The 24709-nt window shown below is 42.7% G+C and overlaps 1 protein-coding gene across 1 annotated transcript in view; it reads left to right on the top strand.

The window, feature by feature from the left end:
- The window catches only part of LOC109079874, a 33186-nt gene extending 14325 nt beyond the window's left edge, over nt 1-18861 (top strand). The window contains exons 4-7 of the mRNA XM_042768291.1: nt 4622-4705; nt 4902-4973; nt 15425-15507; nt 18769-18861. Coding sequence (XP_042624225.1) covers nt 4622-4705; nt 4902-4973; nt 15425-15507; nt 18769-18861 — 332 coding nt within the window. The remainder of the gene's footprint in view (nt 1-4621; nt 4706-4901; nt 4974-15424; nt 15508-18768) is intronic.
- The last annotated feature ends 5848 nt before the right edge of the window (nt 18862-24709 follow it).

Genomic DNA, 24709 nt, shown 5'->3' on the forward strand with positions numbered 1-24709 from the left:
TAAACCTCATCGCAGGGCTGCAGTGTGTACATTTTGAGGAATTCCTGGCGTGGCTCAAACTTTTGTTACACCTGTATATCGAGATGAGGAGCATAAAAACAGCATTATTACAAAGATAAACATTCAGACATGGCATCTGAGAAACTGAATGGTATGGCAGCATTTTAAACCTCTAATCAAATATGTAAAAGAAAATACATACTGTCAAGCCATGCAGCAGAAGTGTGCCCTCCAGAGACAGATTTAATAATGCAGCATCACCCTCCTCCAGGACCACTGGCAACTATTGGGCATCATAAACAAAACAAAAAATATGTCAGTGCCATGGTTTTGTCTCAAGATGCACATCAGTAATGTTTTTCTTCTAAGGCATGCTTATAAAAGCTACTTCAATGTTCTAATTTAACTACGACCTAATCCTGGCTTAATCTAATCTCTGTCTGTGAAACCAGACCTAAAAGTTATAATAATGATGAACAGTTCCATTATATTTTGTATAGATAAAAAAAAATGCTTATAAATAAGACAACCAAGTGTTTTTGCATTCACGTGCTTAGACCTTCATCTGAAACACAGAACAGTTTTTCCTCATGAAACAGAATTATACAGTATGTAAACCTGAACATAGATACAGTTCTTAAAAGAAGAATCAATAAGTTAATGGATATCAGACAATCTCCTGAAAGATTAAACTCACAGAAATATATGGTTAGTGTTGCACGTGTATCTTCTATAATTCCCGTCAAACAAATTTTAATTTTGTTATTATTCAATAGACTCTGTTTACACAACTCTGAACATTAATATTTAATGGTACGTTAAACGTAATATTTGAAGTTAATGGTAGACTCCTAACATACTAACAGCAACAATTATACACGTGTAACATTGTACACTAACTACGATTCTACCACTAATTAAATTACACTGAACAATTAAACTAAAGTAGGCAAAGTTACACTGTCGTTCACTAAGATAACAATTAAAATCAAACTTACAATGCAAAAAATATTAATTACTCCGATCACCAATTTCCGAACTTACCGCTGGAGAAACAGAGCGGTCCCGCCTACCTTCCGGCTGTCAATGCAGCCACTTCCTGCTGCCAGCTGCCGATTTATCTGAACCCTTGCTGTTTTCTAGTCAGTCTCGTGACGTCAGCGCGTCCAATCACAGCTGAGCTTCACTCAGAGTCACGACAAACTACAGGTAAGCATTTCAAGCTTCTTTATTACTATTTAAAGAGCTTTTGAACGTTTATGTTTTATTGTCATATAATATTATTTGAAGATTAAGCAGCTCAACAACACTAATGTATTAGCTAGCAAAGAGAAACTAACATTGTATTAGATCAAAGTTATCAGTGCAAGTGTTAAATATGCAGTGTTTTACACCACAGTTTGTGAGTGAGAAAATAAAAAAATGTTATTTGTGCTTTTCTCAGTCGGACACAGACAAACAAAGCGGCTCCAGGAGCATTTATGGCTGTTTTAATAATGTGCTTTTTTATTTCGGACTGATATTTGCGTGTCACTTTTTTTTTTTTTTTTTTTTTTTTTTTTTAATTTAAGAAACTCATCCTTGCATATGTTTTTAAATCATGTTTTCAGAGTAAAGGCAGCGTGGAGTGCTGGATGTCAAAGAAAACAAGATGGCTGCAATACCACGATCAAGTGAAGCAAGTTAAGTAGAATTCACACTGATTTAATTGATGGGTTTAGTATTATGTGAGATGTAAACCATCACTTTATGAAAGGTTTTTAAATATATTTCTTCATTTCTGGATGAATTGCTAGTTTTGCAAATGTATCAGCACACATGGGTCTTCTGAAGCGGTACAATATTTTATAATGAAATGTAAATCTGAACATTGATCAGCTCATACACACACAGTTCAGACAAACACTGGTTCTTTCACAGCACATGAAGGACATCATGATATCCCAGGATCAGTGATGTTTGATGTAATGCAGTGTGCCAACATTTTATTCTGTATTGGCAGAATGAATAACATTAAATTTCAGTTTGCCTTTGATTCAGAGTCATTATGTTCAGAAGAATACGAGTTAGTTCTTGAAAGTTATAGTTATAGTAGACTTTCTTAATATGGATTACAAAAAAAGGTATTTTGTGTTATATTTCTACTTGCACTTATCTTAAAGTTGCTTTGGATTTGTATAACGGTGTGTTTTGATTTATTGTATATTTGTTGATTAATTTTTGTTTGTTTGTTTTATTAATAAAGATTCAATTCAAGCTCAGAACATTCAGCTGATACACCCCTGAAAGTTTTTCCAAATTAAATCCAGTTGACCAACAACTCCGGAAGACATGTTGTGGAAATTACTACAAGTTTTTGACAAGTACTACAGGGTTTTAAATGGACACACACCCTACTGAATAAACTCGACTCTGATCCTTCACACCTTTATTTCCATTTATGATGTTTTTAAATGTCTTTCCACACAAGGGTTAATTTTATGATTTTGTTGTGACACATACTAAGACTTTTTTAATGCATTTAGGAAAAGGATCCTGAGCAGGTGCAGAAGACATCAGTCCCCATCATTGCTGTTGAGGAGGAAGAGGAAATGTCACGAGGGAACTCACTGGGTGTGTTGATTGTCTCTGAACATGAAGAGCTGATGTCAAACAAGTCTAGGGTCAGTGCACTGCTGCTGCTGTTTTTGCACTTTATGCCCTCATTTAGAGTACACTAACTTCTCAAAGCAGCTTTACAGAAAATGCACGTCTACATTACAATTTAGCCTGATCTGTACTGTAAATACTACACTTTTCAACTTGTCATACGGTTTTAACTTGTTTTAACTTTTGCAGCCACTTTGCATCCACATTCTTTTGCAAGTTGGTTTTTTGTTTTATATCCAAAGTATTCCTGTACTGCAGATATTAACTGTTTTTCTGGTGGGGATGGACATGAGATACAATCTCTGTCTTTGTCTCTTTCTCCGCTGCACGTGTGTGTAAGCAGCCGAGCGGAAATAAGTTGCATATGCGGGGGTGAGATTTTTTTTTTTTTTTCTTTATTTTTTTTTCATTCTTTTTTTTTTTTTACGGTAGATATGCAAATGTTTGCAGGATGATAACCGTGCATGTTCAAACCGTGATAAATCGTCACACCAGTATAGTGTTCCTGTGGCTCAGTGGTAGAGCATTGCATGAGCAGCACAGAAGGTTATGGGTTCAATTTCCCGGAAACACACATACTGGTAAAAAATTTATAGCCTGAATGCACTGTAAGTCACTTTTCTGATAAATGCATTAATTAATTAAATTATTATTAAATTATATATTTCCACACACAAGTACATCTGATGTGTGAGCGGCCAGTTCTTTACAGAATTGCAATAATTTTTGGACATGTATAATTTAAAATTGTTTTGTATTGTGTTGTGTTTTTTTGTGTGTTTTTATTTTACATGTTTGAAATAAAGTCTTAAAATAAATCTAAAGCAAATTCAGCAAAAAAGTGAAGTTTGTGTTTTGCTGCTGTTACAAAATGTTTTTTTTTAAAATGTTTGTTTCTTTCAGTGCTCTTTTTATTTAAGAACTTTTGGTGCATTTTATGTTTTGCGATGCTAAACCATTTGAGGTTTAAATAAACACTGTTTGAATTGTTAATAATTTGTCTCTGTCTGTCATTGAAGTTATGTATTTATTGTAATGACCTTGAAAAGTGGATTCAGCAGTGGGGGGAAATTAGCATATTTTTTAGCATATACATTTATAGTGTATTGCTTGTGTGTTTCAAAGACATTAATAATACAAAAAAGAACAATTTAATATTACTAGTCAAGCATGTAAATAAGTATATACTTAAAGTGTACTAAGAATACTTGAAGTTCCAATTTAGCACAAAAATACACTAAATACACTTTAGTACAAAAATAGTTGTTTCAAAATAGCACACTTCAAGTTAACTAATCATTAACACACTTGAAGTATACTGACAATTAGTCTGGGTGCAAGTATACTTTTCTTACACTAGGGTAGCTTGAGCTCAGTTTGTTAGTATAATATTAATGTATGTTCAACACTCTTACAGTGTAACTGAATTGTAATTGTAATGTCACCAAAATACATTTGAAGTTTATTCTGAGTGAATTCTGCATTTCAAAACTTAAATACAAGTGTGGATATTTAAAGTGTGATTTATCTTCATGTCAATGCTATTATTTTTTAGCACAAACAAGTATATTTAATACAACTTTAGTTGAACTTCAACACTGCTTTAGGACAACTAAAATATATTTAGCACAAAAATAGTTCTTCCAGTTTAGCAGACTTTAAGTATACTAACTTATAGTGTGCCTCAAATACATTTAGTTATACTAAAAAGCAAATATGAATAAATTGTGCTTAATTATAATATTATTTCACTAGGGCAGCTTTTGGTAAAAAGCTGGATGCTCATGGTCTTAAACAGCTGTTTATAGATAGAATGAGCCTTGATAGAAACACCACTCTTTATTCTTTTCTTCACCTGATGATGGAACACAAACTTTGAAAAATCTCTAATATTGCATGTCATGCAGTGATTAAGTATGAAAATGTGATGTTCTACAGTCTTATGATGCATCTGAATGTTCATTTTCTGCAGCTCCAGGTTCAACACTGATTCCAGTCAGCAGCTCAAACTCTGAGACGACATCAAGCCGAACTACAGCAGCAGCTCCTACAAAAGGTTCATGATCACTCACACACCAGCAGTCTCTCACTTCAGTGCAGGGCTCTGATAGAAATGTATCATGGTATAGTCTGCTGTCTGTAGCATCTGAGGGGATACAGGGCTCTTTTTGCTAACCAGACTCTTTGAGATGAATGTTTATTTAATGTTTTCGACAATATGCATCGGAACTAAAATCCTCCAACTTCTACAGATAAACAGATCATTACCTCAAACTCTGAGACGACTACAGCTGCTCACAGACCTGCAGTTACTCCACAGAAGGGTATTTACTCATTTCAGTGCTTTACAGTCACATTTACAGTATAACTGTAGTAACTAATCTAAACTAAGTTTTCTCTAGAGATGTTAGAGCTGCTGATCATGAGCTTTGAATCTCTGAAGCAAAAAATAAATAAAATAAAAAAACTGAAATGAAATGTCTTTGAATGCAGTTCATTCCAGCAGATAATTTTACACCACTGAAACTGTCAGTAAATCTGTAAATCTGTAGCTGGCAGACTTCTTGATGTCACACAATAAATTTGAGCACATCACCCCCATCTTACTCAGCAGTTGTTACGGTAAGCAAGGACAGGAGGCTGTAATAACAGGAGAACACGGTTTATTGAGGCACAAGCAGAGGAGCAGGTAGTGCACAGTGAGGTAAAGGTGCTGGAGGTAGTGGTGATGATCGGATCCATTGGTGGAGTACAGAGCATGTGAGCGGAGTGGAGCGGTGAGAATCTCCGCTCATCGCTCACGGAACTGTTCACCCCTCCGCTCCCCCGCTCAAAGCTACATCAGGCCGCTCCGCTCATTATTGCTCAGCGCTCAACGCAGTTTGCTTCGCGCTCCACTCAAATCGCCCCCCGCTCGCTCCAAAAAAGAAAAAAAATCTATATATGACTTTTAGCTTAGACCACAGCCTTACCTCCTAAAGAACTAATGAGCAACAACAAAATTTTTCAAATAGAAATGTTTTATTTCAAATTACAAATGACAAATTAGTCACAAAAATTCCTGTAAAATTAAACGTATAAATGGGCCTAATAATTTAATAAAAATTATATAAACAAAAATATATATAAACGTTTTAAAAGTAAATTAACTATTAGGCCAACATTCTTATAAATGAACTTTTGCGCAGCGCGCAGGATTAAATTTTAAATTGGCTTATATCAATTGTACAAAAAACTGCTGTAAAATTAAATGAATTAATGGGCCTAATTATATAAATAAAAATATACAGGCTATAGGCCTACATCAAAGTTTTAAAATGAACTATTAGGCCAAAATTCTTAACTGAACTTTTGCGCAGTGTGCACGTGGATTTCAATTTAAATTGGCTTTGTTGTCAAACTTAAAAAAAAAAAAAAAAATGAATTGCTTTCCTTATCTACAGTTCTTTTGAGTTCACCTTCAAGAACACAAGTTTGGACAATGTCTGAGGCTTCAGACTCATGCGGTGGTTTCTTGAGAGCAAGCCAGCAGCGGAGAAAACCCTCTCTGCACTCGCAGACCTGCTTGGGATGCTGAACACAATGCGAGCCACTTTAGACAGGTGGGGAAAAGATGTTGAGTTTTCTTTCCAAAATCGAATGACATCTGCGTCCGGGTTCTGTCTCGGGGATGAGAGGTAATTTTCAACTTCACCTTTGGCGTCTCCGGTAATGCGTTGCTGCTCGTTGAAGTATGACCCAAAGAGGCGAGCTCTTTTTGGTTCAGGCTCGGGATTCAGGTCAGCGGCGGGTGGTGTGTCGGTCTCGGGTGTCCCACTGGGAGCATTAATTTCCTCCGCTTCTTTTATGAGGAGGTCACGGATCTCCCCGAGTTTGTTGCATACAGACTCATCTCGGATTATACATTCTGTCTTGAAACGGGGATCTAACACTGATGCTAAAATGAGATGTTTATCAGTATAGTATATTCCATAGCGAGTTGACACGTTGTTTGCCAATGTTTCTGCAAAAGCAGCGATGCCCATTGGAAGTGCAGCGTGAGTGTCATCGGTGAGCAGGGATTTTATTTCTGTGACAGCAGGCAGGATCATCCCCAGGTTCCCCAGCTCTTTCTGCATTTTTTCTGTGAGGTCTGCCAGAGGTGTCAGCACACTGACAAGGTGCGTAAGCTGGCGTACTTGATTCAGGGTGATGTTAGCAACATTAGACTTGAGTTTGTTTTGCCATAACGGGTCTTTTTGGAACAGCCGGATGACCGACTGAATCATCCGAAGCTGGCTGCTCCTCTGTGTTCAGGGTGCTCTTGCGTACACTTTTCACCAGCTTGCCGACTTTCACTAACAGCCTATTAATGTTGTCGTGCTCGTTAACGGCATCTTTGATCGCCAGCTGAAGCATGTGAATGGGGCATCTCAGATGTAAATTTGACACAGTAAAGTACTGATTTATCATAGTGTCTACATTAGTTGTTATCACTTCCACATGGACTTGCGAGGGCGGCGGTGGTTCCTCATCCTCCTCTTCATGTTCAGCGCTGCTGCTGGCATCCACGGTCACTTCACCCTCCGCCTCCTCTTCAGTGCCAGGGAGGAGGTTAAATGCCTTGATCATGTTGCTGCCACTGTCAGTGACGACACAAATCACACGTCGTTGCAGGTTCCAATATTTCAGTACACTTTCATACTTTTGATAAATACGATCTGCGGTGTGGTGTCCTTGTATGTGCTCACAGCCCAACAAAACCGTGTGCCCCCGGAACGTCGCATCAATGAAACTGGCCACGATGCCAAGGAAGCTGTGCCCTCTTCTACTGGTCCAAATGTCCGCTGACAGAACGAGCCCATCACCATTCTGCAGTAGGTCTCGCAGTTTGGCTTCCATCTCTTCCAGAGCATGTGGCATGAGCGTGTCCCGTACGGTGTTGTAGCATGGGGGTGCGTAGCCCTTGTTGAGCTGCGCTGGCGAAGTGTTGCATCCCTTCGCGTTCTCCTATACTCAGCGGTTCATAGTCCATGTAAGTCATTTTAAAAAATGCTACATCCAGCTCTCTTTTTCTCTCCCTTGTTATGGTTGGGCCTTTGCGTGCAGTGAAGAAACTTTTGAATTCCTTAACCGTTGTCTCTTGTTGCTGCTGCTGCTCCTCCTCTCGCTCTATCAAATACAAATTCACGGACGACACAAATGAAATAAAATGAACCATTATGCCTACTTGAATGACAAAACGAATTTGTTTGAATATTAAGCTATATTTAATTTACACTTTGTTACAAGTTACCATATTCAATTTGCTAACCTTTGGCTTCTTTCCCAGCGTGTTCACGTAGCACACTTTCATGCTTTCGGGAAATGTGCCTTTTTAGATTCCAAAAGGAAACTTTACTTACTGAAACAATGTCTCCACATTCGTTTTCTTGTACCACATTGTCACTGTTAGTTCGTTTTTTAATAGTACACCTGTATGATTTCTCGTTTTCTTTTTTGAAGTACTTTTTGAACTCCATTATTGAGCCGAGTTTTAAATGAAAATAGTCTGTTGATGACAGTAAAAGACAGATGGATTCTGGGTCAGGCTTGACTGAGCATGCTTCAGACTCGTGGTGAGCAGAGCGAAATTGGAGCGAAAATGGAGCGGGAAATAGAGCGACGCTCCGTCCTTTTAAAAATGCCGCTCTGCGCTCAGTCTAAGACCCGCCCACTCGCGCTCCCCGCTCGCTCCCGCTCCACTCCGCTCACATGCTCTCGTGGAGTACACAAGACGCTGGAGGTAGTGGGCACACACACGCACACAATGGAGACTTGGATATACTGGTGATCGCTGGTGAGAGGTAAGCAGAGAGATGGGTTAGTCCTTAGAGTAAGCATGCAGGTTAGACCTTGTTGCAAACGAGACCGGACGCTGACTGGGTGCGTGTGTGTGGTTTTTATGGGGAGTGATGATTGCTGGTGGATGAGGAGCAGGTGGGAGTGATTAATACTCAGGTGAGGGAGTGCGCTGTGATTGGTTGGTGATGGAACCTGGCGTGTCTGTTACAGTACCCCCCTCCCCACGGCCTGCTCCTGAGGTGTACTTAAAGTGTACTAAGAATACTTGAAGTTCCAATTTAGCACAAAAATACACTAAATACACTTTAGTACAAAAATAGTTGTTTCAAAATAGCAAGTTTCAAGTTAACTAATCATTAACACACTTGAAGTATACTGACAATTAGTCTGGCTGCAAGTATACTTTTCTGTGTGGTTTTTATGGGGAGTGATGATTGCCGGTGGATGAGGAGCAGGTGGGAGTGATTAGTACTCAGGTGAGGGAGTGTGCTGTGATTGGTTGGTGATGGAACCTGGCATGTCTGTTACAGTACCCCCCTCCCCACGGCCTGCTCCTGAGGTGTACTTAAAGTGTACTAAGAATACTTGAAGTTCCAATACTTGAAGTTCCAAAAACGAGACCGGACGCTGACTGGGTGCGTGTGTGTGGTTTTTTATGGGGAGTGATGATTGCCGGTGGATGAGGAGCAGGTGGGAGTGATTAGTACTCAGGTGAGGGAGTGCGCTGTGATTGGTTGGTGATGGAACCTGGCGTGTCTGTTACAGTACCCCCCTCCCCACGACCTGCTCCTGAGGGCCGAGGACCCCGATAAGCGTTCCTCTGGACCGTATCCTTCCCAGTCCACTAGATACTCAAGTTGTCCACCACGCCGCTGGGAGTCCAGGATGTCATGAACCTTGTAGGCAGCTCCATCGTCAAGGAGGAGAGGTAGGGGGCTACGCCAGGCTCTGTGGAGGGAGAAACAGAAGGATGGTAAGGTTTGAGGAGTGAGACATGGAAAGTGGGGTGGATTCGGTACTCAGGTGGCAGGTGGAGTTTGAAGGTGACCGGATTGATCTGCTCGGTGATGGTGAACGGACCAATGAACCTGGGACTCAACTTGCGGCATGGTAGGCGCAGGCGGATGTCACGGGTTGACAGCCAGACCTTCTGTCCAGGTTGGTATGCCGGAGCGTCTGAGCGGCGAAGGTCGGCTGTCATCCTGCGCCTACGTAGGGCCTGTTGCAGTTGGTGGTGGGCCGCATCCTAGACCCTCTCGTTCTCTCGGAACCAGTAGTCGACCGATGGAACGTCTGAAGGTTCTCCTGACCATGGGAAGAGTGGTGGTTGGTAGCCGAGCACACACTGGAACGGAGTGAGTCCGGTGGAAGGCTGTCGTAGAGAGTTCTGTGTGTACTCGGCCCCACCCTAGGAACTGGTTCCAAGAGTCCTGGTGGCCATGGCAGAAGGTACACAGGAAGCGGCCGATCTCCTGTATCTTCCTCTCCGTCTGCCCATTGGATTGGGGATGGTAACCAGAGGACAGGCTGACGACCACACCTAGGAGTGAGTGGAAGGCCCTCCAAACCCGGGAGATGAACTGGGGGCCTCTGTCGGAGACGATGTCTTCGGGAATGCCAAAGTATCTGAAGACGTGGTTGAACATTAACTCGGCCGTTTCCATGGCCGTGGGTATACCTTTCAGGGGGAGAAGACGACATGATTTAGAGAACCAGTCAACTATAACAAGGATACATGTGTTGTTATCAGAGGGAGGCAGATCCGAAATGAAGTCCAACCCCAGGTGTGACCACGGGCGGTTCGGGACGGGCAGAGGGAGGAGCTTGCCTGATGTTAGGTGGCGTGGACTCTTTGAGATGGCGCAGTCCTTACATCCGTGCACGTACCTTCTGATGTCCGATGCCATATTGGGCCACCAGTAAGCATTCCCTCAGCAGTGAGATGGTTTCACTGACCCCTGGGTGGCCAGTGCCAAGAGAAGTATGTGCAGAGTGGATGAGTGGAGTGTGCCGTGTCCTGGGGATGTATTGCCATCCTGGGGGGCAACCCGGCGGAGTGTTGGTGGAGGGATTGGAGGAGGGCTGGGTCTCGGTCGACCAGGTGATAGGACTGATGATTACCTTATCGGGAAGTATTGTTTCGGGTTCTTCCAGGCTTTCCTCAGGAGTGTGACACCGGGACAGAGCATCGGCCTTGATGTTTTTGGCCCCTGGTCGATACGAGATGGAGAAGTTGAAGCGGGTGAAGAATAGCGCCCAGTGGGCTTGCCTTGGATTAAGCCTCTTAGCCATGCGTAGATACTCGAGATTTTTATGGTCCTTGAGAACTAGGAAAGGGTGTTTGGCTCCCTCCAGCCAATGCCTCCACTCCTCCAGTGCCAATTTGTTGGCCAGTAGCTCTCGGTTACCGATGTCGTAGTTGACCTCCGCCCGGCGCCGGGTTGAGCTTACGAGGCGCATGGATGGAGGCGGCTGGGATTCCCCTGCTGCTGGGACAGGACCCGCTCCTACTCCGGGTGGTGGAAGCGTCGACTTCGACGATGAAGGGCCGATTGGGGTCAGGATGTACCAGGAGTGGAGCAGTAGTGAAAGCCTCTTTGAGAGAGTTGAAAGCTTCCGTGGCGGCAGGGGTCCAGGACAGAGACTTGGGCTTATTATGGAGGAGACTGGTAAGTGGGTTGATGATGGAGCTGTAGTTTTGGATGAATCGACAGTAGAAATTAGCAAAGCCGAGGAATCGTTGGAGTTCTTTGATGGTGGTAGGAGTGGGCCAGTTTCTGACAGCGTCCACCTTCCCCTCGTCCATCCGGATGCTGACTGCTGTCGATGTTATACCCAAGGAACTGCACTGAGGGCTGTTGGAAGGAGCATCTCTCGGCTTTGAGGTACAGGTGGAAGGCCCTCTGGCATTGCAGGACCTCCGCAACGTGGCGACGATGTTCCGCTAAGCTCCGGGAGTATATGAGGATGTCATCAATGTAGATGAGAACGAACTTGTGGAGGAACTCCCGGAGCACCTCATGGATGAAATCCTGGAATACGGAGGGGGCGTTGACTAGTCCATACGGCATCACCAGGTATTCATAGTGGCCAGTAGGGGTGATAAAAATAAACGTATCCGGATGAGGTTGTAAGCGCTGCGGAGGTCCAACTTGGTGAAGACAGTGGCACCACGGAGATATTCCAGGGCAGCTGGGACGAGAGGAAGAGGATAGCGGAATTTGACTGTGATATTGTTGAGGGCACGGTAATCAATGCAGGGCCGCAAGCCTCCGTCCTTCTTTTCCACGAAGAAAAAGCTTGAAGCAGCAGGGGAGGTAGATGGACGGATGTAACCTTGCGCCAGCGCCTCCTTGATGTAGTCCTCCATGGCCTTCTCTTATGGGATGGAAAGGGGATAGATCCTTCCTTTAGGCATTGGCTTACCCGGAAGCAGATCGATGGCACAATCCCATGGCCGGTGTGGAGGCAGCTTGGAGGCCCATTTGGGGCAGAACACGTCACTGAAGGGGGCGTAACAGGGTGGAATGTTGATGGATTGTTTTTCAACAGGGCTCTCAATGGATGTGGTACAGACGGGTAGAGGTTCTGGGGAGAGTTTGGCTGGAACAGGGAGTCCAGTGAGACAGCCCTGGAAACAGGATTCGGCCCACTTCAGGACTTCGCCCGTCTTCCACAAGATAACTGGGCTGTGCTGCTCCAACCACGGGCGCCCTAGGATAACGTCAGCGGTGGATTCCTCCAGAACCAGCAGATGGATGTCTATGGCGTTATTTTTTAGTCAAAAGTTATGAGCGTGTAAGACATGCTCACGAGCACATTGTTATTTCACACGCGCAAAAATGAACCTTCAGCTGGCATGATAAAAGTACTCGCGCACAAATTCAACAACCGAGAGGTGTACATGTAGCTGCAAGCGAGCGCCTGGCAAACTCTCCTCTGCTTGTACAGTGGAATCCTGCTCGCGCGCAGAGGGCTTCTGCTCGCGGAGTGCTGTTTTGCTCGCGCAGTGGATTTCTGCTCGCTCAGCTGATTTCTGCTCCCTCGAGTCTACATGAATTTTGACAATTTGGGGGCGGAAACCAAGGAGGGCACTGACCCTCTTATGATTGGTCACTTTCACACAGGGACATCCTTGTACCTTGATTGACAGCTCTTATTACAGGAAGCACGGAGTCAAAGTATCTGACGGAGTTCAATCATTCAATTAACACTGCACAGTTACGGAAGCAGATTAGTCTCAAATATAATTCACGCAAAACACGCAGTGGGCGGAATGGCGGTGACACCTACTTAACAAAACGTAGGCTTCATCGTTCGCAAATATATACATCGATGGTAATTGATTTAACTATGATCTGCGCAGCATTTTATACGTGCAGAGACATTTTATGTATATTAGAAAACTCATTCTAATTCATTCCCACTCTTCTTTGGTGGTAACTTAACCCAACTCTGTGCTTCCTGTAATGAGAGCTGTCAATCAAGGTACAAGGATGTCCCTGTGTGAAAGTGACCAATCATAAGAGGGTCAGTGCCCTCCTTGGTTTCCGCCCCCAAATTGTCAAAAGTCGTGTAGACTCGAGGGAGCAGAAATCAGCTGAGCGAGCAGAAATCCACTGCGTGAGCAAAACAGCACTCCACGAGCAGAAGCCCGCTGCGCGCGAGCAGGATTCCACTGTACAAGCAGAGTTAACCTATGAGAGTATGCCAGGCGCTCGCTCGCAGCTACATGTACACCTCTCGGTTGTTGAATTTGTGCGCGAGTACTTTTTATCATGCCAGCTGAAGGTTCATTTTTGCGCGTGTGAAATAACATAATGTGCTCGTGAGCATGTCTTAACACGCTCATAACTTTTGACTAAAAAATAACGCCATAGATCTCCTCTTTATGAAGTAGCCCGGTTTTGGAGGGTGATGGGGCCAACACTGTGACGAATACATCTTCGACTCAATGGTTTGCCGGTTATTGTATGGACCTGGTAGGCTGACGGCATAGTGAGGTTGAGCTGACGGCAGAGGGCGCCGGAGATGAAGTTGCTGGCTGACCCAGAAACGAGGAGGGCGGAAACTGGAAGAGAGATGTCAGCGGCAGTAAGTGTCACTATAGTGGTGAGTGGTTTCATTTGATACTTCGAAGGGAGAATGGCACTCACCATGGAACGAGGAGGGCGGACGGGGCATACGGAGATTATATGCCCCGGAGATGCACAATAGAGGCAGAGATTCTGGGCCAGCCGTCTTTGCCCTTCAGCAGCAGTGAGTCGGTATGAGTCTACGAGCATGGGCTCGCTAGCTGGTTCTGGGGAGCTGACGGTCTCTGGACGGCAGAGTGGCGAGTTGGAATACGCCTGGCCCTGGTGCTCTTCGAGGCACGACTGCATACGAGTGGCGAAGCGGATGGAGAGTTGAATGAAGCATTTGAGCCCGATGGTATCCTCGTATGCAGCGAGATGCAACCGCACTCGAGGTTCCAATCCCTGACGGTAGGTGGTCAGCAAGGCTTGCTCATTCCATCCGCTAGTGGCAGCAAGAGTCCTGAACTTAAGAGCATATTCATTGACTGACATTTTTCCTTGTTTTAAATTATAAAGCTTCTCACCAATAGAAGAATCCCATGCGGGTCTGCCAAAAACTTCTCGGAAATGGTCGATGAAGCTAGAATAAGACTGGATAACAGGATTATTTTGTGTCAAAATAGAATTGGCCCACTGAAGCGCTTTACCTTGGAGTTGAGATATCAGGAAGGCCACCTTCGATCGTTCAGTGGGGTATAAGTGTGGTTGCATCTCCAGGACCAGCGAGCATTGGAGCAGGAATCCGCTGCAATCCTCCGCCGAACCAGAGAAGGGCGCCGGCTTGGCCATGGGACTGGCGTGCACAGCAGGTGAGGAAGTGTTGATGTTGTCAGCGGAAGTGCTCGCAGGTGATGGGGATGCCGGAAGAGTAGTGAGGGTGCGACGCAAAGCATCAACAAGGTCCTGGAAGGGGTCCGTGAGGCTAATGCTTGTGCCGATCGGTCTAGGTCCGGTCTTCTGTAACGGTAAGCAAGGACAGGAGGCTGTAATAACAGGAGAACACGGTTTATTGAGGCACAAGCAGAGGAGCAGGTAGTGCACAGTGAGGTAAAGGTGCTGGAGGTAGTGGTGATGATCGGATCCGTTGGTGTGGAGTACACAAGACGCTGGAGGTAGTGGGCACACACACGCACACAATGGAGACTTGGATATACTGGTGATCGCTGGAGAGAGGTAAGCAGAGAGATGGGTTAGTCCTTAGAGTAAGCATGCAGGTTAGACCTTGTTGCAAACGAGACCGGACGCTGACTGGGTGCGTGTGTGTGGTTTTTATGGGGAGTGATGATTGCCGGTGGATGAGGAGCAGGTGGGAGTGATTAGTACTCAGGTGAGGGAGTGCGCTGTGATTGGTTGGTGATGGAACCTGGCGTGTCTGTTACAGCAGTGACTGCCGATATGTTTTAGAAGAGAGTTTAATATTTTACTCTTTGTTTTTTAAGGTTTTAAATGGGCTAAACTTGTGACTGCTAGATGTTTAAGGTCATCAAATCAGAAACTGTTAAAGGTTCCCAGGTCACAGTTAAAAAGAAAGGGAGACTGGGATTTTTCCATAGCTGGCACCAAATCATGGAACAGCCTTCCTTTATCTGTTAGGATAATCACTACAGAATCTCTGTTTAAAGTAAAACTTAAAACCCACCTTTTAGACAAGGCTTATAATATTTGTGTTGTCCTGAGCTTGTTTTCCTCTGTATATACTTTGTCATTGTGTGTAGTTTTATTATTTTGATTTTACAATTTTTGTACAGCACAATGGTCAACGACTGTTGTTGTAGTGTGCTATATAAATAAACTAAACAAACAAAAACAATAGTTTAATAGCCTTGACTTCAGTCATTTACAGTTTCTTTTCCTTTCTCCCATCTGTCCTGCAGTGATTGTGATTATTGTAGAGTTTGCAGTGTTTGCTGCTCCTACTGTGATTCTTCTTCAGATCATCTGTGTGAAAGAAGAGCTGGTGAGTTTTTGAGATGATTCACATTGATCTGGAACGATCTGCACTCATGAGAGCTCAGTCAATGCTTTTGTGTTGAATTATTTTGCAGGGAGGAAGGACTCGCAGCATCCAGAGGAAATAGAGATTAATACAATATTAGAGTAAAATACTCTACAAATAACAGAAAACTGCAAGATTTATCTTCATGTCAATGCTATTATGGATGTTTGCATGCAACTTTCAGGAATATTTTCCATACTGTACTGCCGGGGTCTCCAACCCTGCTCCTGGAGAGCTACTGTCCTGCAGATTTCAGTTCCAACCCCATTCAAACCCCCCTTGAACCAGCTAATTAAGGTGTTCAAGGCTACTTGATAATTACAGACATGTGTTGGAGCAGGGTTGGAACTGAAGTCTGCAGGATGGTAGCTCTCCAGGAGGAGGGTTGGAGATCCCTGCTGTACTGAATCCTTTAAATATAATATTAAATACAGTGATCAACAGACCAAGAAGGTACCTTTAATGAACATGAGTGATTATTACAGAAATCATAATATAAACACATGGTCATTTTCTAAACTTGATTCATCTGATCATTACATTAAACTTTTTACAGAAGGCTTTCTAAATGTTGTAATAGTCCATTTTAGCTGATGATGCTACAAATGTCTGTTAATTATCATATACGACTTTTTTATAGGTATTTTTTGATGATATATTTTGATGTCTTTTATATTTTTTCACTGATCATTTCAATGCTAAATCCTTACTTATGGAGCTGTATGAATATATGAATATATGAATGATTTTCCCCACAGATCATGCTTCAACATGTTCTGATGTCAAATATGTGGAAATATAAAGTCACGATTTACTTTTTTTTTTGTCTTCAAATATGTGATAAACACTTATTTGAATCTATTTCACAGCTGTATTTACATGATATTGGGTTAATAACTGACAAGAAAATCAGAAAATCACTATATGAGGCATTTGCTTAGATAACTGTAAACAATTTTGGATCTGAAATAAATCAGAAATAGCAGCATATGAAATTATAAACATCTTAGCTTGTGCACTAATTGAGCTTATGCTTGAAATTTGCAATCGAGTATTATGAAAATTACTGGCTCTTACAACAAAATGCTTTTACAGTTGTTGTTGTTTTTTCTTTTTTTTTAGTTGTTTTTTTTTTAATTGCTAACAAGCATTGTTCAATACTGAAGCCACATTTTCAAAACTGTTAATACAGCCTGCATTACCAACAGAAATGTGTTCATTGAATGCGTTTTGTCTGAAAGCAATCAAAAATTATTCACAGTTTGTTTAGCATAGACTTCTGTACCACTGAATGTGTGAACTGTTCTGAAAATGTGGCTTTAGTATTGAACAATGCTTGTTAACAATAGAAATACCCTGTTAAGATATTGTGAATTTGTTCTTTATAAACCCTTTGTGTAAACTTAATTGTTGAGATGTTTGTAAAAAAAATAAAAACAGTTAAAGAGGAATCAAACTGAGAGATACTGTAATAATTAGATTATTTTTGAAATGAAGTTTGAAGTGAAAGTTTTTGTTAAATATTTAAACAGATTAAAATCACTCTGAAAGAAAATCACTCAAGAATGAATAACATGAATTGGAAAAAGAGACTTTATTGAATGTAATAGACTGGATTAAACTGAAAATTGCTGTAAAGCAGCTTAAACTGAATGAAACTCTGAGCCATTCAGATTCGATTCAATTCAAGTTTATTTTTTATTCATGGGTTTCAGTCACATGACTTTTTGTTGTGGCAGCCATCATTAGGACCTTGTACCAAAATAACACTCCACCAACAACGGAAAACAATGGTATTTAAAAACAAAATAGATACTTTAGGATTAGATCCTTATTTTCTGTCAAGTGAACTGCTGACTCCACTAAAGTCTAGTTAAGACTTACAAATTTGACGTTTGCTGATTTACACCTATTTACTTACATCTACCTCATACACAAACCCTCTCCGTACACTCGGGCCATTTTCAGGTATATTTTCACCTGCTAGAGACCTGTCCATTGGGCCGGATCCATCTGCAGCAACCGGCCTGGATGCCTGTGTACTCACTTTCAGATTCTGGGCTGAATCAATAAGGAATGATTTTTTTTGTCTTTATTATTCAATCAAACATTCTGTGTTTGAAAGTAAAACTAATTATTTTTTAATTAAAAAATAAAAGATTGCAAAAAAAAAAAAGTCTTCTTAAGGCTCAAAAATAAAGAAATTGATAAAATTATTTGCAGTGCATATAAATCTTTGAAAATCTTTATTTTTCTTTGTGCACTTTAATACTTTTTATCGCAAAACCACAAATGTTGCTCTCTTTTCTGCCGTCTTTTTTGTGGGTCTAAAACTTTTTTTTTGCGAGTTGAAAGGTTTTGCTTGCTAGTTCAAAAGTTTTGCTTGCGAGTTAAGCTATCTCTCAGTGGGCGGTATCTACCCACCAGGATGAAAGACTTTTCCTATTGGTCACTCTCGATTGAAGTCACAGGTTGATCACGCCCACTCAGTTTCCCCGGAATCCACGCCACTGGCGCCGCAGTCTGACAGAGAATGAGCGAGGTTGTGTCGTGACGAGCAACAGGTTGTGTACTGGGTAAGATAACTAACTTAACATCTTAAACTCAGTGACAAGTCAACTTACCTATTATCTCTTCTCATGCTCTCCCATCTAAATACGTAACGTTAGCTAAGCCCGTTGTAAATTTGATTAGCCAACAAAATAGCTAGCTGCCAGAGCCCCCAATAGTAAAGCGCCAGGCCAATATTTTCAGAGATTATAGATTATTATAGCTCCAGTGAAGTAAGGTGAGTAACGCACATCAAATAACTGGCTCATTTGGCGGGTTATTATTCATAAATCATGACCGTATGTGCACTCAAGTCTATTCGCGGCACCCCACAGCTGTAGTCTGCCATTCCATTTTCTAAAATACAACGATTTGGGACTGATGTCTGTACATTCTGACTTCACCCTAGTCTACAGAACTGTTTATTGTGCATTTTAATAACGGGTTTGTTTTGTACTATCTTTAAGACCTATGCAATGACAACTGATATTCAGGACTTGTCAGTCAGTACCACTGTAGCCTTGCAAAGACTTTGCTTTGAGTACATTTTAATGAAATAACTTCCACATTTCAATATGCCCCTGACTTGTAAGGGGTGTTTATATTTGTGACTACTCCAAACATCCTAGAATTCTATCAGTAGAACATCACATTTTTCTTTTCTGTTTGCAGGAAGAAGGTTTGGTGTTGATGGAGGAGGCAACATCTTCAAGGCAAAACCTTAGACCTGATGCAACATCATCCAGTGTCAAAATCACCCTTTAGGAGGTACACAAGCAAAAGCTAAATTGAACATTGTCAATTATCAATTCCAATTTTACAAAATTTGTCCTGCATACATTTTTATCTTTAATGTGTAGGCACTTGAAATCCAGTGCCCAGTATGCACAGGAACATTTCCAGTGTCAGAAGTAGACCTGCCATGCCAGCTTTTGTGGAGACAGGTAATGGTAATAGTGACTCACACTGAAGCTTGAAAACACCTAAAAGGTGCTCTGATTTGGATCATATCTCACGGTAACTTACCTGACTATTTTCATTACATTAGTTCAAAACAGTACATTGCAAAGGTCATAAAAAAAATCATACGAAATGTATATATGAGAGTTGAGAGTTGGACTTGTAACCCCGAAGGTCGCAGGTTCGAGTCTCGGTGCTAAAAAAAAAACTGACTGCGTGGGCTCTTGCAGCATCCGATGGGAGATCAGGACTCAGGACATCGAATGGGTAAGCCTCACCAGGCGGGGGGAAAATATTTGGTAAGCGTTTGGCGGGAGGTCAAGACTCTTAGCGTCGGACGGCTGAGCATTGTCACTCGTCAAACAGGAATGTAAAGTTAGGTGGCCGGGAGACTCTTGTCGACGTCCAATGGGAGCTCAATACTCAAGGCATCGAACGGGTAAGCCTATCTGACTGTAGCATGGAGAAAGTAAAGTTTATGTGGCTGGGAGACTCTCGCCGACATCCGATGGGAGCTCAATACTCAAGGCATCGAACGGGTAAGCCTCTCTGACTGTAGCATGGAGAAAGTAAAGTTTATGTGGCTGGGAGACTCTCGCCGACGTCAGATGGGAGCTCAATACTCAAGGCATCAAACGGGTAAGCCTCTCCGACTGTTGCATGGAGAAAGTAAAGTTTATGTGGCTAGGAGACTCTAACCGACGTCCGATGGGAGCTCAATACCCAAGGCATCGAATGGGTAAGTCTCGCCAACCGCAGAAAGGAAAAGGTAAGGTTGTCTAGCTGGGAGGCTCTCGCCGACGTCCGATAGGAGCTCAATACTCAAGATATTGAACAGGTAAGCCTTGCTGATCGTAGGAGGGAAAGGTAAGGTTGTGTGGTCGGGAGGCTCTTGCCAGCATCCGATGGGAGCTCAATACTCACAGGAACGGATAGGTAAGCCTTTGTTGACCATAGGATGAAAAAGTAAGTTGTCTAGACGGGAGGCTCTCGCCGACGTCTGATGGGAGCTCAATACTCGTGGCGTCGAATGGGTAAGCCTCGCCGACTGTAAGACGGAAAGGTAAAGTTGAATGGTCAGTATTTGGCCAGACAGTGTAGGTTTTTTTTTTTTTTTTTTTTAAAGTTGTGATTACTTAAGTGGTGACCGATGAGGATTTGGTGGGCTTCTTTAATGTGAAACTGATTGGTTATAATGTAGCTTTGATAAGCTTCTGAAGACCATCCTCCTAGAGTTTGGATCTGCTGTTTGGAGAGGCCTTTTTGGGCTGCTGATGTTGCTGCCCCAATGCGAAAAGAGTGGCTAGAGAAAGTTTTCTGCTGGGACACCCGATAATGGCAGGACGGATTTGAGATGTTTTTGGAACCAGAAGCGAGTGACGTTTTGACGGGGAGTCGTCTAAAAATAGTGGTTCGTGGGGGAATTGAGTCTGAGAATTTCTAAGGCGGAGGTACTCAAAGATGGACTGGTATGGTTGGATTAGAGAAGAGAGATTGAAAATGTAGATAAAATGACCTTTCTTGGCTTGGTCCGTCTTGCTTTGTTTGATTAAGAATGAAATCATTTCACTATCAAGTATGGTTAGGTCTGAGATGGTGGGGTTGATTTTTGGATCGAATTTAGAAGAGATGGTGAGTTCAGAGCATCTAAGAAAACCGTAAAAAGCTAGTATAAACATGGCGTCGAGAGTACGGGCTGTACTGAGAGGCTGGTAACCTGTGCGGAGAGTGTGGATACATTTTGTGAGAATGTCTAATGTTATGGGTTGCCTGGAGTCAGGACAGATGGGTTGGGATTGCTGGATTCCCCTAATCAGAAGGGAGGTTTGAGAATTGTTAATTTTAGGCGAGGGAGCGCTGAACATCACTTTGTGGAAAAACTGGCCACTCAGGTAACCTTTGATGGACCCGACCTGGAGACCTTTAACCCTGTTGAGAAAGGATATGAATGAGGTGATTGAAAGTATGGAAAAATCGGGGAACAGTATGTTGTATGAGAGGTGGAATGCTTTAAAGCATCTCCATGCCGTCACGTATGACTGGAGGGTTCTAGGAGAAACTGCTTGGAGGATAGTGTTGAGTGATGCATCGAGGAAGGGTTTAAACGGGTGGGTTACGGGAATATTAATTCTGAATAATGAGGTACTGGAGTAGGGAATTGGTCCGCCTCTGGAGCCAGCATCCTGAATTTCTGCTAATATCTGCGCTTGGATGTTGTGAGCCACTTGTGGAGGTTCAGAGGTGACGGCGTTTGATGGGGCGGGCATTGGTGTAGCAGTGAAGAGTGAGTATTGGGATTTCGCTTGAAGGAGAGTGGTGAAGGGGACTAGGGGCGGGGCTGTGTTTGACAGCGAGTATGGCCAAGCGCTTGCTTGAGCCGCGGACCAAAAGCTGGAAGGAGCGGACGGTGGGGCTGTGTTTTGTGGCCAGTTCGGCAAAGCGCTTGCTTGAGCTGCAGACCCAAAGCTGGAAGGAGCGAGGCCGGCGGGGCTGTGTTTTGTGGCCAGTTCGGCCAAGCGCTTACTTGAGCCGCGGGCCCAAAGCTGGAAGGAGCAGGCGGCGTGGCTGTGTATTGTGGCCAGTACGGTCAAGCGCATGTTTGAGCCGTGGACCAAAAGCTGGAAGGAGCGGGCGGCGGGGCTGTGTTTGACAGCCAGTTCGACCAAGCGCTTGCTTGGGCTGCGGGGTCTGGATTTAAAGTTGCATGCAGCGGGGCTGTGATCGGCGGTGGAGGCGGCCAAGTGCTTCTTTGAGCTACGGCCCCCTGCGTTGTTGAAATGGAAGTCGAGGTGAGAGGCTGGGCTGCGGCCGATGTTGCATGCACCCTTGCGGCGGCTGGATCCGGGGGGTGTGGTCCAGGCTTGCTGATGGCTAGTTGCCGTGGCTTGATAGATGCTGGGAGCTAGGCCTTGCGCCGGAGGAGGACGGTGGAGTACAGCGAGGCATATCTGTAAGTTTTCCTATATTTTTGCTCTTCTTTGGAATTGGGGTGGACTCTGGAGAGATGTTAGTAAGTTGCAGATTTGTATACAAGTCATATAATTCTGCCTTATTCAATTTGCGTGAAGGCTGGGCGTCGGATTTGACCAGCGCTTGCCTCAGACTCGACACCGTCCACTTTTCTTTTGGCGGAATTGTAGGCCTGGCCGAGCGGTAGGAGGACACCGGGGAGTCGACCAGGGTTCTCACTGGAGGTGGCGAGGGTAGGCCTAGGCGTCTTGGGAGGTGAGTGGCTGCTTGCACCATACAGCACCCGCAAGATGGAGCCTGGGGCTCGATTGGAGTGCCACGCTGAGGAGGAGTGGTCTTGGAGCCAGATAGTTGTGGCGATGGCACCAGAGGAGAGCTTGATGGGTTTCGGACGAAGAGCTTTGGCTTTGGGACATGGTGCTATACAAGCGAACCAAGATGCTGATAAACCGTCAATGGATAGAGGTAAGTCAGCTGTATTTATACCCTAGTGTTGATTATCTTAAGTGTGCTCCACCTGTGCTAATTAGGCTAAGTATCTGACGTGCTCCTCCCAAACCTTGTTAATAAAACATCATGTAGTGTTGTCAGTAGATAAATGGATAGTTCGCCCAAAAGGGAAAATTCATTATTTACTTGCCCTGAGTTTGTTGCAAACCTACATAAATTTCTTTGTTAGAGTGAACAATACTATTTTAACAAGACAATACAATTTTAAAAGTGTGGGAAACCAATGGGTCACCATTTACTTTTGTAGTTTTTCATTCACCTACTATGTAAGCCAACAGTGCCCCTAACTGTCTTCAGATTATTTTTATTTTAGTTTAGCATAATAAATAAATTGATACAGCTTTCTACAAAGAATAAATGTTGACAGACTATTGATTCTCCAGTACACTTAATTGTAAGTATTAGATTGGTAGTTAATATTTGTACTGTAATGTGAATGTTTTTTTTCTTTTAGGTGTACCTCGGTTGTTTTTCCCAAAACACTCTAAAGAGTGGGTTGTCAGGAAACTCTTCAAACACCCACCACACAAACATTCAGAGAAAATCTGGTTCGGAAAGTTCTGGAATGCCGGATAGAAGGACCCATAAATAGTTATTAAGGAATGGTCAGCCCATGTAAACAGTTTAATTCAATTCATATTAAAGTTTATTTGTATAGCGCTTTTTATGATACAAATCATTGCAAAGCAGATTAACAGAAAATTAAGTTTTCAGTGATGACTGTCACTTTATGTGCATATGGCAGAAATGTTTGGGAAAAAAAATCAATAAAAGACGTAAAAAAACAGATGATTAACACTATTAACAGCAATTATGCAATCAAATATATAGCAAAATGTGGTAGTTCTGTATGTTGTCTCTGGGTTAGCATCATCTGAGGTCCTCTGAGGGGCTGGCATCATCTCTTCTCAGGTGTTCTAGATCCAGACTGGAGCTTGTGTAAATCCTAGTTACCACGGGATGTAAATAATTAGCGTAGCTGCTGTTCCAGCCAAGTAAAATTAATTCATTTAACCCAAGCTAAAAGAACATTAATGGCGCATTTGATCAGATATAACTGCAGTCCAAAATTATGAGATGCATTATTTGAATGCTTGGCCAAAGAGGTGTATTTTTAATCTAGATTTAAACAGAGAAAGTGTGTCTGAACCCCAAACATTATCAGGAAGGCTATTCCAGAGTTTGGGAGCCAAATGCGAAAAAGCTCTACCTCCTTTAGTGGACTTTGCTATCCTAGGTATTACCAAAAGTCCAGCGTTTTGTGACCTAAGGGAGCGTGATGGATTGTAGCGTGGTAGAAGACTAGTTAGGTACGCAGGAGCTAAACCATTAAGGGCCTTATAAATAAGTAATAATATTTTGTAATTGATACGGAACTTAATAGGTAGCCAGTGCATAGACTGTAAAATTGGGGTAATATGATCATATTTTCTTGACCTGGTAAGGACTCTAGCCGCTGCATTTTGGTACTACCTGTAGCTTGGTTATTGAGGATGCAGGACAACCAGCTAGCAGTGCATTACAATAGTCCAGTCTAGAGGTCATGAACGCATGAACTAGCTTTTCTGCATCAGAAACAGGTAACGTTTCGTAGCTTGGCAATGTTTCTAAGATGGAAGAATGCTGTTTTTGTAACATGGGAAATATGATTTTCAAAAGACAAGTTACTGTCTAATATAACACCCAGATTTTTGGACAGTAGAGGAAGTAACAGTACATCCGTCTAATTGCAAATTGTAATCTACGAGATTCTGTGTAATGTTTTTTGGACCAATAAGTAATATCTGTGTAAGTCTTATCTGAATTTAATAGGAGAAAATTATTGGTCATCCAATTTTTTACATTTTTAACACACTCTGTTAGCTTAGATAATTTAGAAGTTTCATCTGGTCTCATTGAGATATATAGTTGAGTATCATCATCAGCATAACAGTGGAAACTAATCCCATATTTTCTAATATTACCAAGGGGCAACATGTATATTGAAAATAGCAGAGGACCTAGGACAGATCCCTTGTGGCACTCCATATTTTTACTGGTGATAAATGAAGATGACTCCCCATTTAAATAAACAAAGTGGTAGCGATCAGACAGGTAGGATCTAAACCATCTTAAAGCCTGCCCTTGGATACCTGTATAGAATACTGGTCTGTAGTTTTCTAGAAGTGCTGGA

The sequence above is a fragment of the Cyprinus carpio genome, chromosome A13 (genome assembly GCF_018340385.1).
Source record: "Cyprinus carpio isolate SPL01 chromosome A13, ASM1834038v1, whole genome shotgun sequence".
NCBI classification, from domain to species: domain Eukaryota; kingdom Metazoa; phylum Chordata; class Actinopteri; order Cypriniformes; family Cyprinidae; genus Cyprinus; species Cyprinus carpio.